Here is a 14309-nt window from a genome sequence, read left to right as displayed (position 1 = left end):
GTAAATGGATCTGGATGTAAAATGACACATTGACATGTTAATGAAAGTTACAAATTTCTGGAAATCATGGTTCCAGATGCAAAATTGTTTTATTCAATGATTTTAAACAGAGAATTAGCAGTTGCTATTTTATTTTATTTCATTTTTGAGAATAGAGTCACTTTATTAACATTGATCAAAAATTCTAATGTAACTTTTAACACTGTTATTATTGAAGCATAACTTCGATTTATTTTTTTAACACAACAAATTAGTAACTCTGTTTTTTGAGAAAATAGAGCATATTTTACCCATTATAACAGACTATATCGAAACAATAGAGTTAATAATTTCTTGCCTCAGATGAGTAGTTCTATTATACCATCATTATACACTGTTAGATTCCGTTGTAATGGCTAAAATTGGCTTCTGCTACGTAGTTGTTTTAGTGGTAAAATAATTTTGTATTTTTAAGCTTTAAAATGGTTCTTTATAACTATTCTAAGTTCTAGAATGGTAGTAAGGACGTGGCAACAATGGCAAATGGAATAGTTTTATAGTAAATTTATTTTGTACAATAACATATTTGATGAAATTACATAGTATCATTTCAATTCATTAGATTCTCTTATAAATAAAAAAAACAAATAAAAAGATTTAGATTTCATACTTTTGAATATCTTTTTCACCATCTGAAAATAACAATCAACATTATATAACATGTGTTGAGCAGTAACTTATCATAGAATTATAAATAATTTTTAGAGCAAGATACAATATATGCAATAACAACTACAACAAACAGCATCTAATCACGAACAAATGCTTATTAGCATGATATTGGTTTTAGTTTGTGACATCGTTTAAGTGTTATATAATTCTAATGCATGTTGATATGGTTCTGAAAATACAGGATTTGCTAAACATGTGGTTATCGAAAAATAAATTAAAGTAATGATGTTAATTTTATACATTTAATTTTACTTGTAGAAAGAAGAGTTTGGTGGATGTTTGTTATCCCATCAACCAATAAAAATATAAATGTGATATTTTTTCTGTTCCTCGATATATACATATTCACCTTTGCCTGATATGCTTCCTTTATCTCTGCTTCTTAAAGAGACAAGCAAGAGGATGCTTATGAATAAAGAATGCATTTATGAGGGCAAGGTCCAGCGAATCATCATGCAAAACTCCTGTGGAGCAGTCCACTTTGCAATGCTTATAGGTTGATGAATTCAACTTTCAGTGCCATGCAAAGCTCATCTTGATCTCTATTCACATAACAAAGGCTTTCAATAAGGAAAAATCCAAAATGATTTTGAGGACTTTGACAAAACTGTTGCAAAATACATTCCACATGTGTTCATTGCGAAGCACACACATGGCAGGTTTTCAAGGAGAGCAATTGCGTTCAACCAACAAATTAGTCCTTTAAATGTCTCCCAGAAAGAAAATTGGAATCCTACCATGTCCTAAAAGTTCATTTTCTTGTTAAGTATCAAGATCAGTGTAAGTATGGGTTTTTTCTTTTCATTTAAGATTGCTAGTTGTTTAGAATTACAGCATTTAGGATATGAAGGTGGGACTGAAGCTGCTGTTGCATTAATTGCACCACCAACATCCACCAGCCCACATTTATGAATAAATCTATCCATCAGAACCCATGAGATAGCAAAGGGCATCCCTGCAATAACAATAGTGATTAGGACATCATCTTCCCCCACTAATTTAACAAGCCTCAGACCTCAGGCTGTTGGTTATCACTTCTTCATAGCATTGCTGAGGGAGTGAAGGAATACAAAGGGAGGTGAAGCAGCTGTAATCTTCTTCCCTTCACAAAGTCACACCAAAAGCCAACCCAGAGAGGCTTTTTCTGCATGCCTACTCTGGTCAAACAGCACCAAACCCCTCCCCCCCGCCTAACTTCCTCCCATCTCTTTTGTTCTCCTCTGTCTTAACTACTCCTATCCCATTCATATAACTATATGGGGATCTCTTCTTCTTTATATCTCCCAGTTCCTGATTTGGCTCCAAGTCCTCACACCTTGAGCCTTCCTTGCTTCCAAGCATAAGCACACAATCTATACACACACACACACACACATATTTTTCCCTAAGTTTGTATCATATCTTCCTTTCTTACTCAGCAACAACATGAAGGGAGGGGAGGTGAGGAGCTCAGCAGGTCAGGTGATGATGGAGATAGAGTCGAACAAGCCGTCAGAGAACGGAATTGTGGTGGCGGGGCTCAGCCCACTGAGTGAGACTCTGTGGAAGGAGAAGACAATTACAGAATTCATCGGCGACATGTCGGCGAGGCTCACCTGGAAAGACTTAACGGTGACAGTGACTCTGGGCAATGGAGAGACACAGGAGGTCTTGGAAGGGCTCACCGGGTACGCTGAGCCAGGGACTATTACAGCCCTGATGGGCCCGTCGGGGTCGGGGAAGTCGACGCTCCTCGATGCACTCTCCAGCCGTCTTGCCACCAATGCTTTCCTCTCAGGAACCATCCTCCTTAATGGAAGGAAGACGAAGTTGTCTTTTGGGACTGCGGTGAGCCTTTTCGGTCCATCTTCTTTCTACCATATTTGTTCTTCAGTTAGAGGTTCTAGTAAACTTGCTTCTTTAATCTTAACAGGTAATTGTTTTTTTTTTTCGTTTTTTTTTTTTGTGTGTGTGTGTGTGTGTGTGTTTCTGATAGGATTTGGAATATAGATTAGCCTTTCGCTTCTGTCTTTACTTGCAGACACAGTGTGCTCTTTGAGGCTTTTTGACTTCTAAGTTTAGTTTGGTTGGTAGTGGAAAAAATAAAGATACTTCTGAAGAATTAATTTGACTTCTCTGTCTTGCTCAGACAAATCTAGTTGTGTTCGTTTCTTATTTTCATTATATTTAGGAGATTATTCAGAGTTCTATTTTCATTCATCATCTCATTGTGTGGTGTTCTCTCCCTTCTATCTCAGGCATATGTTACCCAAGATGACAACTTGATTGGTACTTTAACAGTGAGGGAGACAATATCATACTCTGCTAGCCTCCGGCTCCCAGATAAGATGCCTCAGGAGGAGAAACGAGCCTTGGTGGAGGGCACCATAGTTGAAATGGGCCTCCAAGATTGTGCTGACACTGTGATTGGTAACTGGCATCTGCGCGGGGTAAGTGGTGGGGAGAAGAGGAGGGTCAGCATTGCTCTTGAGATCCTCATGAGACCCAGATTGCTCTTTCTCGATGAGCCCACGAGCGGTCTTGATAGGTACGGTCTGAATTGCATGCAATCTTGTGAGCTACCATTTGTTGCTTCTGTTTGTTCATTGAGAAAGAATGGAGAAGGACCTAGGAAGATCGTTCGTTTTTTTGCTCTTGTTCCTACAATAGAATCGAAATTCTGTTCTCACTTTAAATTGGGTACCTTAATATCCATATGATGGAGTCCTTAGGTTTCCGAAATAGTGTAATGTAAAATGAAGTGCTTTGAATCATTGCTATTTGATTTGTTTCGGCAAATTTAATCACAACGTAAGCCTTCGATTGTCTTTAGCCTATTTATCACTTCGGTGAAAATGGAATGATTTCTATACAGGGATCCTAAGAGATTTCATCTGATCTATCTAGTAGCTTTTTGGTTTTTCTCTTACTTGAGATTGGCAAGATACAGAGCATTGTCTTTTATCTGTTTTAGCATATGAATTCAAGATTCGCATGCAGCCATTTCTCTTTCATGCGAGCAGAAATTTTGTTATGGATTTGTGATTACTATTAAGTGTTTCTATTGTGCAGTGCTTCAGCTTTCTTTGTGACACATACTCTGCGGGGTCTATCAAGAGGTGGAAGGACTGTCATAGCCTCAATTCACCAACCAAGCAGTGAAGTTTTTGAGTTATTCGATCGCCTGTACTTGCTCTCAGGGGGCAAAACTGTTTACTTTGGAAAGGCTTCGGAGGCATGTGAGGTAAGTGTTCCGAGACGTAAAAGAGAGAAGAAAATTCTGATAACATCCAATGGTTTGATCAAGAGCTCTGACCTTCTGCTTACTTGTAGTACTTTGCCCAAGCCGGATTCCCCTGCCCACCTCTAAGAAATCCTTCAGATCATTTCCTAAGGTGCATAAACTCAGACTTTGATAAGGTGAAAGCTACTCTAAAGGGATCGATGAAAACAAGGGTATGAGGGCTTAAAATGTGTAATACAATATATTATCTTTATTTTCATATTCAAGACTAAAGTTCGGTAATCTTTTATTATTTGTTTATTTTATGCTTTTCAGTTTGAGAGAACTGATGATCCACTAGAGAAAATGACTACTTCAGAAGCTATCCGAAGACTAACTGAATTTTACAGTCATTCCCAATATTACTTCTCAGCAGTAGAGAAAGTGGATGAAATCGCTCGAGTTGTATGTATCATATTATGCAATCTCTTTTATCCTGTTCAGTCTTTTGGCTAAATGAATCCAGTAAAGAGGACTAAGTATTGATACTAATTTGATGCAGAAAGGAACAGTTTTAGATTCAGGAGGCAGTCAGGCTAGCTTCTTCATGCAGGCTTTCACTTTAACCAAGCGCTCATTCCTGAACATGTCTAGGGACTTTGGTTATTACTGGTTGAGGCTTGTGATTTACCTTGTTGTGACCATTTGCATTGGAACCATTTACTTGAATGTTGGAACCAGTTACAGCTCCATTCTGGTATTCTGTCCACCTTTTTACAATTATTAGATACATGTGCTAACTTCCATCGACTCATTTCCAGTTATGAGAACTTGAAATGGAGTTCAAGAGTGCCAATACTAAACATTACATGTCATCTGAATACCTCCTTAAAAATATATACATATATATATTACAGTTGTGCAGCAAGATCAATTCAGAACCGAGATTATGTTGTACATTTTGAAAATATGAAAGAAATTAGCAAATTCTCCCAGCTGAAAGAGTATACCATTCCCAGTGCAACATAATTAATGAATGGATGGAAAACTTCTGATTTGAGTTGAGATGGCTAGAAAAAACTTTGTGCTGCCACCAACCATCTAAGTCCTAATTATTCTAATGCAGGCTAGGGGTGCATGTGCTTCTTTTGTTTTTGGCTTTGTCACCTTTATGTCTATTGGAGGATTCCCTTCGTTCGTGGAAGATATGAAGGTCTGTTCCAGTTCTTATAGCGTCGTTCAATTTAAACATTAATATTGGTGTAAACCTGAATGAATCATTTGCATTGCCTCTTCATGTAGGTTTTTCAAAGAGAGCGGCTTAATGGACACTATGGCGTGTCAGCCTTTGTCATTAGCAATACGCTTTCTGCGATGCCATTTCTGGTCTTGATAACCTTTTCCTCGGGGACCATATGCTATTTTATGGTACGCCTTCACCCAGGTTTCTTGCATTACGTGTTCTTCGTCATATGCCTCTATGCTAGCGTTACCGTCGTTGAGAGCTTGATGATGGCTATAGCCAGTGTAGTTCCCAATTTCCTCATGGGAATCATCATAGGTGCTGGAATTCAGGTGAGCAACATCTGGACCTGTGATTTAGTTTGTTTTTTCCTTTCTAGTTCCCTGGATGTACAGGATGATTGACTCCAAAATAATAATAATAATAATAATAAACATGTTGCTTATCATTTAGTAAACTTCTTAACTTACATTATGAGAATTTCAGAAGTGATTAAAGCATTCTGTAAATTAAAAGATTTATCATGGTATAGAACTTTTTAAGTCATAAAGAATAACATCAATTTCATGATTATTTCATGGGGTCAAAATTCAGTACAGCATGATTTAGACATGAATAAGAGACTTCCTGAATTTTTACAATAGCACAGAATGAGAAATTGCATAAAACTTTGTACGGAAACTCTTCTAGTTGATGATGAATCCATCTGCAATCATGAAATCCAAGATAATACTGTCATGATAAAGCATTACATGCAAGAAAGGGTAGTGTAAAAGCCTCATTAATAATACATGGTCTAACCAAGCCTGAAAAGTTCAACATTTAAACATTCCAAAATACTAATTTTTCATTATATTGATGATTTCATGCCATTCCAATCTAGCTGACCAGATCTCACTAGACAAGGCAACATATAAATTGTAAGTTATCACTTTCAAACATAAGATCATGGTAAGTTAGTGAGGTTACGTGTAGTTTTCCAGTAACTTTGAATGAGCTTGCATCCTTAATTATCAGAACTATGTATATTAATATCGAAATTTGCTTCCTTAATTATCAGAACTATGTATATTAATCTCGAAAGCAAGAGTCTTTTTTTTTTTAAAGTTTAGATTCTGAAACTGAATAAAGAATCAACAATTTCAAAGGAAGTTGAATAGGATCTGAACAATGGATTCTCTTGGAATGCCTGCAATGGAGTATTGTTTCTTATTATCTCAATTCAGAGTGAAACATGGTAAATACCAAGCAACAAATGATATTGAGAAATTATATGTAATATATCAAGTGAGTAATTGTTTCTAAATTTAAAAAAATAATTGATGGAGAACAATGGTAAATTCCTTTGATTTTTCTTCCGATTTTCTTTCATATACAATTCCAATATAATTATCAGTCTTTTTCCAAATCTTGCCATATTTTGTGAAACGATAGTTTTTTTATGCAAGAACGACGAGGCTCCCATCTTTTAGAAAAGAAAGAAAAAAGAAAAAAAAAGTTTCAATCTGTAATCTACAGACTAGTCATGCATCTAAATTTGCCCCTATGAATTGAAGTAGTCATTTTACTATACTTTGTGAAATTAACCAGCATGCCTTGGTTGAAAATTATCTTACACTTGGAACATTGAACAGGGAATATTCATGCTGGTTTCTGGGTATTTTAGACTCCCAAATGACATTCCAAAACCATTTTGGCGATACCCGATGTCTTACATCAGCTTCCATTTCTGGGCACTGCAGGTAAAATGATAATCCATTTAAGAAAAAAGCATCTATTCATCCTTCTATTGATGTAATCATAATTGTGTTTCCATCCAACAGGGCCAATACCAAAATGACCTGAGAGGTCTTTTATTTGATAACCAGTCACCTGACCTCCCAAAGATTTCTGGAGAGTTCATACTCGAGAATGTATTCCAGATTGACGTGAACCGATCAAAATGGTTGGACTTGTTGGTTCTCCTGAGCATGATCGCCATCTACCGGATCTTGTTCTTCATCATGATCAAGGTAAGCGAAGACATGACTCCATGGATTAGAGGCTACATTGCAAGAAGGCGGCTGCAGCACAAGAAAAACAGCAAGAAGCATGGTTCTGCGGATCTCGCCAACAGGACACCTTCACTCAGGGCCTACGTAGTTGAAGCAGAAGCAAGTTCCACTGGAACAAGTTAGAAAACCTAATTTAAATTTCAGCAGAGGTTATATGTGATACTTAATGTTGTTTCATTCTAACCGAAGGCGATACATGCATGTCCATGTGAGATTAAAGTTTAGTTTGCACTAATATATATCACAAGAGAGAGAGAGAGAGAGAGATGTTCGACCTCTGTAAGAGGTAACATTCATCTAAGTTTATAGTTCAATTGCATTCATAGTATGCCAGTATACAAACTTCTTTTACATTTTGTTGACATTGTAGAAAAAGTAAAATTCATAGACTCGATAGGTGAAAGCTGAAGGTGCTGTTGATTGTAAGTGGGACATGTTCATTTTTCTTATATAGCTCCGGCTCATGGCAATGTTACTCATATAGAGGTCATAGGAATTCCATAGAGGTATGTTCCTTTGAAGCTGCAAGAGTGGTTTTTAGGCTCCCTTGAGCCTAACATTTCCCTCCAAAAGGTTAAAAAAAAGGGGTACCCCTTTGGAGGGGTTTCTTTATGAATATCAGATGAGTTCCTATCTTTTCTCTCTAATATGCAGTACTGATCTTTCTTTAGCTGGTGGCAGCTAGAAAGTGAAAGGGTCCTAGGAAGAATGAGGTTGCCAGGGCATAGGTTATCAGGATGAGAAAGGATGAAAGAAAGCATGAATGAGAAACAAAAGTGGCAAATGGATGCATTATACTAAAAAACAGTTGCTCCAAAAAATTCTTGGTTGTGCTCGACCAATGAATTCTTTTGTCAATCCCAAATAACACGACTTACACAGCTCATACCAGTTGGAACCAGTACTAGTGGAAAAATTTTCTTCATAGTAAGTAGAAGGCGTTCATATCTAGCCTTCTTGCAGAGCTAAGAGAAAAGAAAAGAAAATTACACAAAGTTTCTTTGAAGATGCGCATGGAGGGAGGTGCAAGAGGATATAAAGAGAGACACGTGCAGCATCCTTTTTCAACCCATAGTTGGTGAAAGCCATTGAAGGTGGTGTAAGCTGAAACCATATAAATGAGTCACATGGGAGTTAATGCATGGGAGCTTCATGGGTTTGAATTTCGGGAATTACGACCTACCGATATGGTGGAAAGCCAGAAATCTGATGATAATTTTCTCGTTGCAGCTCTATGGCTCTCCGGGGTCTTAACTCCCAATGTCTACAGCCATGGCAAGTCCCCTTATCTGAGACATTTATCCTTCTGTAATGGCAGGGCAAACTTCCGGACGGTTGAGTAGCTTTATTGTACTGTGCTTACCTGAGGCCCCTGGACAGCAACCTTCATCTACCAATGATGAGGTTTCTCTCTGGATCCGAAATTTTCTCCACTAATTTCTCTTCAAATTTAAAGGAGAAGAGAAGAAATGGAGAGAAAGTTGAGCAACGCTCAACTGAATTCGCTAGGATAATGAAATGTATGGAGAAAAAGACCGGGAGCAAGGAGAGAGAAGGAAATGACTCCATAGAAACGGAGCATACGGGCAAGCAGCAGCAGACGATAAGTAATCTCCTTGTGTTGCATGCACAACACGCAGGCTGTAGGACCGGTGTACTATCCAGTACCTGTTTTAAGGGTCTACTGCTGTTAGTATCTTATCATTGACATAAGGGAAGAAAATTGCTTATCTGAGCAAACAAATAAAAAAAAAAGGGTCCAATCTTATCCTATCTTATCCTGGAATTGATTACACCCAGACCCATCATGGATAAGAACAACTTGCACCATTTCTTATCCTACTTCCACGCTAGTCCTAAGATTTAAGATCTGAACAATTGCCTAGTTGCAAATAACTCATTTAGAAGACATAGTCAATCTCCTGATGGACTGATATCCTGCAAAACCTTATCTTCTATCCATCAATGGATGTTTTGTCCATAAACAGGTCCATTATCCACATAGTTCGGATTACCAAGGGCTTAATATGGTTGCATCAAGGGATTTGTCCAATAATATGCCGACATATTTCCATTCAGATCCTTCTTTAATGCAAGATAGCACTTTCTGCATTTAGATCCTTCTTTCTGCTTGTTCTGAGACTCCATAATTCATCATACAAAGACTCTCATAACATATATATAGTTCCTGGACAGTTCTCTATAAGATGTATATGGCCCATATATATATATGATTGAGTTGTCCGATAATTATTGGTGGCAGGTAGCTACACACCATCTCTAATTATGGCTAAGGTAATTTTCTTGATAGAAGAAAACTAACAAGGTTTTGATTGTGTGCTAAGGGTCTCCAGCCTAGCCTATTTTTAAGCTTGTGATGGTCCGTCGGTTTTATTACATTTGCGGAAGAATAGGATAGAAGACTCCTTATTCTTACAATATTCTTATGGACAGTCTTCGATCAAATACTTGAACAAGGATGGTTGGAGATATGCATCACCAATGTTACCGTTATATAAAATTATTTACTTGTGATATTTGCTCACATTGTGGTATCAATGCCCTCCTCTAACCTTATTGTTTAGTATTTACATCTTAATTATATATGATCTTGACATTACATCGTTAATTTTTATATGCCATACTCGTATGCTTACTCCAGCATGATAGAGATTTGGCAAACTATATTGTGGAATATCCATGTTTTGTTTGGTTATAGAAAAATAAAAAAAATGAGGATGACGGACGATGCAGGAGCCACCACTGGTGGATCTCCTATGAGAATGTGTCCACTCTTTGATCTATTGGTTGGAATCTCATGGTTGGTTGCGTCGGTTGCTCAAGGGGTAGATTGGCCAACAGCATCCCCTCTTCGAAGACACGGAGGCAGATCGGTCTCTATTCTCTTCATGGGGGTTTTTGGTCACCGTCTTCATGTCGAATCATTCCAGCGGCCCACCTATTTGGGTCGGATAGTGGATCACCAATGGAGATTAGTAAGAAGAGGCTGTCGTTTTCAGCCGAACCCACTGGAACCCACACCCTCAATTTCACTGGTGAATCTCCTTCAATTGCCGGTGGTAGTAGCAATAGGGGCACAATCTAGGCTCGCAGCCCATCAATCAGAAGCCCCGGTGGATCGCTAGTGCGAATCAAGGGAAGGAGTCATTGGTTCTCCGCTCGTGCATGGACGGAAAAGTTGGAGAAAAAGAAGATGATGAAATAGGTTTCAAGATTCGGATTTTGAACCATAAACCTAGATCTGTATACGTAATGATAGATCATCTTATTTTCATATTCGACCCAATAATCCTTTAGCCCTTTTAATTAAATGACTAAACCAACTTAATTTGAACTGGTCTAGTTTGGTTCACAGGGGTTCACCTATAATTATTTAAACTAAAATAAAATTAATTTATTTTAAGACTATGTTTTGATTTAATTAATGCTTGTTTATAATAATACCTAGTTAATACTCTTTGATTATCATGAACCAGACATATTATGGATTTAATTTGGATATGATTCATATGAACCAGTCTGGATCAGGTTTATTTGAACCAGGAGGGATTAATCTGTAACCGAATAAAAAAAGATAGCAACCTATGAATAATTTTCTGGGGATCTGTTTATAATTTTCTGTTTACAATTACGGACAACAAGGACCTACATGTAACGACATATTTGTTTTGCACATTATATGACTAATTTGTATATTTTATTTTATCAACATTTGGATGAGTTGATAATTTATTTATAATATCTAGAGATGCCATTATAATTCTTTGAGACACTCTAGGCTTAGGAGGAGCTACAAGATCTTAAGTCATTATTATGTATGATGAATTTTAGTTACATTTGGATAAGTGATTATTTAATGGCATGGTTACCTAACTGTACAAGGAGATAACCATTTTGGTGTATTAATTGGAATAAGATTGTAAACTAGACATTAAAATAGATTTTTTTCTAAGGCCCATAGGTATGAAATATTCTGTTTTGGTGTTATATTTGCTAGTCTTGTTCATGAAGGAATTAAATAAATTCTATGCATGTTTCCAATCTCTACCAACATTAAAGTTTAGAATTTACTATTAAATTTAATAATTTGATATTTCAAATTAAGTTTATATTTCATAGCATTGATGTATGATTGTCTTTGGTTATTGCAGTTATTCTTACTACTACTTTTATTCATGATTCTTCTCATATTACAATGTTGTTAATTAATTTTGGCTGAAATGATAATATTCTCCTGACTCTAGGGTGTATGGATTTGGCTCTTCATGTAAATGTACCACCCATTCCCCAAGAATCAAGTATGCCAAATGAGAGGGCTACTTAGGAGCAGTAGAAGCAATCTAATCGCTCAAGTCTTATGCTCATTAAGTTTCATGGGAGTAAGAGCATTAGGGGTTTAATCTTAAAATACAATAAGGTCAGAGACTCCATAAAAGCTATTAAGGAATAATTTGTAAGTTCTGACAAGGCATCAGCCAGCACCTTGGTGAAGAAGTTTTTAGGCATGACACATGATAAATGCAGAAGTGTGCGAGAGCACATTAACTTGTATGCTCTGACAAGGCATCAGCCAACACCTTGATTTAGAAGTTTTTAAGCATGACACATGATAAATGCAGGAGTGTGCGAGAGCACATTATAGAAATCAGGGATATCGCTGCTCAATTAAGGTCCCTAGAGGTTAAGATTTTTGAGTCATTTCTAGTACATTTCGTTCACAACTCTCTCTCTCCTTGTAAAATATGAACCATTTAAAATATCTTATAATACACATAAGAAAAATCATTAATTGACAAACTTATGTCTGTGTGTGAAGAAGAGGAGAGGTTGAAGCATGAGACACCTATGGGAATCATGCTAAAAGAAATGCTAAGAAAGGCAAGGGTGTTCTTTGGAAAAAGAAGCAAGTGGACAACCGAAGTGGGTTATAAATGCCACTTTTATAAGAAAAAAGGATACTTTAAGGACTTTGCTAAGTATATGAAATAGCTCGATCAGAAAAGTAATTTCATATTTGTGTGCTATGAATCTTATTTTATTCAAGCTCCTGATAATATTGCTTGGTGGATAGATTCAGCTTCTATATTTATATTGCTAATAATATGCGGAGCTTTTTTAAACCTGAGTAAACTAGTGGAAAGTAAATAAGGCACCTCTTCAGAAAATAGGATGCATTCACTTATGAAAGTGGTGGGGACTTAAAGATTAGTTTTAAAATATGGTTTTTAATCACCCCTATAAACATATTTTATGTTCCATCATTTCCTAGAAATTTGGTTTCTATTTCAAGATTAACTTGTATTGGATTTGAATTTAATTTTCATGGTTTAGATCTTTTGAAAGATAAGAAACTTATTGGTTCTGGATTTTTAGCTGATAATTTATTTAAATTTGTATTACACCCTACTTATGAGTTTAGTATTTTAACCTTTCATGACAATGAAGTTGGCGCTAAACATGGTATTACTAATGAACACTCCTCTAAACTTTGATACAGGAGATTGAGACATACTTCCACGGAGAGAATGAAGTGGTTAATAGATGATGGAGACCTAAAGGTTCTTAACTTTGCTGGCTTTAGTATTTGTATAGACTGCATAAAAGAAAAATAGACCAACAAGACCGTTAAGGGTACCAAAAGGAGTACCAAGCTTCTAGAGATCATACACATGGATTTATATAGATCATTTCCTACTCCATATCTAAATGGTTAGAAATATTTTATTTTATTTATTGATGGCCATTCAAGACACATGTATCTCTATCTCTTATCTAATAAAGGAGAAGCACTTGACGCCTTTAAGATTTTCAAAGTAGTGGTAGAGAAACAAAAGGAAAAAGATAAATAAATATTGTAAGATGAGACAGGGGTGACGAATTTTATGGAATATGCATAGAAAAGAAACAAGTGCTGAGTCCATCAACAAAGTTCCAAGAAAAAGAGGGTATTATTGTCCAATACTCAATCCTAGCTTTACCATAACAAAATAGTGTGGATGAAAGAAGGAACCACACACTTATGGATATGGTGCCGAGTCCATCTACAAAGTTTCATGAAAAAGAGGGTATTATTGCCCAATACTCAATCTTAGGCATACCACAACAAATGGTGTGGATGAAAGAAGAAACCATACACTTATGGATATAGTTAGGAGAATGATAATCAATTCAATTTTACCTTTATCCTTATGAAGTAAAGCCTTAAAAACCAATGTGTATATCTTAGACAGAGTTCCATCTAAGGTTATTCCTAAAACAGATTTTGAAATATAGAATGGATGCAAACTAAGTTTACAATATTTACACGTAACGGGTTCTCCAATTGAAGGAAGGATTTATAATCCACATCTAAAAAAATTGAATACAAAAAAAATAAGTGGTTATCTCAGTGGCTATGCAATTAATTAGAAATAATTTTGGTATTATTGTCCCTCACAAACTCCAAGAATTGTTGAAGCTAGTGTTGCTACCAAATTCGGACTGAGATGGGAGTGCAGCTCGGACGACTCTTAGGTCGGCTGGAGATGAGCTAAGCAGACAAATTGAGGCGCTGGACACTAGTCTCCTCCACTAGTCCTGCAAGAAATCCACTTGTCGTAGAGTTTTTGGTGAAACCCTTCGATGTCTAAGTCAGAACAACAGAGCAATAGTATGAAAAGGAGAGGATTTCAGCAAAGTATGGTCTCTGTGAGTAATATTATATGTGTACCTCAAATCTTCCGGGTTGCCCTCTTTATATAGAAAAGCTAGTTTTGTCGTTACCTAGGCCAACCTGGTGCACAATGATGGTTGGGCAACGGCCGGTGGCACGGCCACGGCGCAAGATTCAGTCCCCATGGGCAGTGTGCGGCGCAGGCCTGTCACAGGGCTTGATGCTGCAGCGATTGTGGGCTGCCAAGATTGTCAGTTGTTGGGGCAGTCAATCCTTATCGACACACGCTAATTATACTCCTCAGCTACCAGCCCTTGTCGTTTGCCTCAGTTCATGTCTGAGGTCAAGGAGATCGGTCTCGTCTGAGGTCGAGATGCAATATTTCTCCCATCACTTTCCCCCACTTCCAAGGCCGAGATGCACTCC

The 14309-nt window shown here is 37.0% G+C and overlaps 1 protein-coding gene across 2 annotated transcripts; it reads left to right on the top strand.

Annotated features, from left to right (window-relative positions):
* Positions 1 to 1652: 1652 nt before the first annotated feature.
* On the top strand, positions 1653 to 7546 carry LOC103719279 (ABC transporter G family member 11-like). 2 transcript variants are annotated; one of them, XM_088717723.2, is made up of 11 exons: positions 1653 to 1789; positions 2130 to 2538; positions 2949 to 3238; positions 3763 to 3934; positions 4024 to 4146; positions 4250 to 4378; positions 4476 to 4670; positions 5040 to 5126; positions 5216 to 5488; positions 6791 to 6898; positions 6980 to 7546. In XM_088717723.2, the coding sequence occupies exons 2-11, from the start codon at positions 2137 to 2139 to the stop codon at positions 7331 to 7333; spliced, it is 2133 nt and encodes a 710-aa protein (XP_088573849.1). In that variant the 5' UTR covers positions 1653 to 1789; positions 2130 to 2136; the 3' UTR covers positions 7334 to 7546. The 2 variants fall into 2 exon arrangements, with proteins under 2 accessions (XP_088573849.1, XP_088573848.1); XM_088717722.2 differs by having other exon boundaries at positions 1653 to 1800.
* Positions 7547 to 14309: the final 6763 nt, after the last annotated feature.

This window comes from Phoenix dactylifera, chromosome 3 (genome assembly GCF_051530095.1).
Source record: "Phoenix dactylifera cultivar Ajwa chromosome 3, Ajwa_hap1_PhDact_Kaust_v1.1, whole genome shotgun sequence".
Lineage (NCBI taxonomy): Eukaryota > Viridiplantae > Streptophyta > Magnoliopsida > Arecales > Arecaceae > Phoenix > Phoenix dactylifera.
Note: the sequence above shows the minus strand (reverse complement) of the source record. Positions and strands in the feature narration are given on the sequence as shown.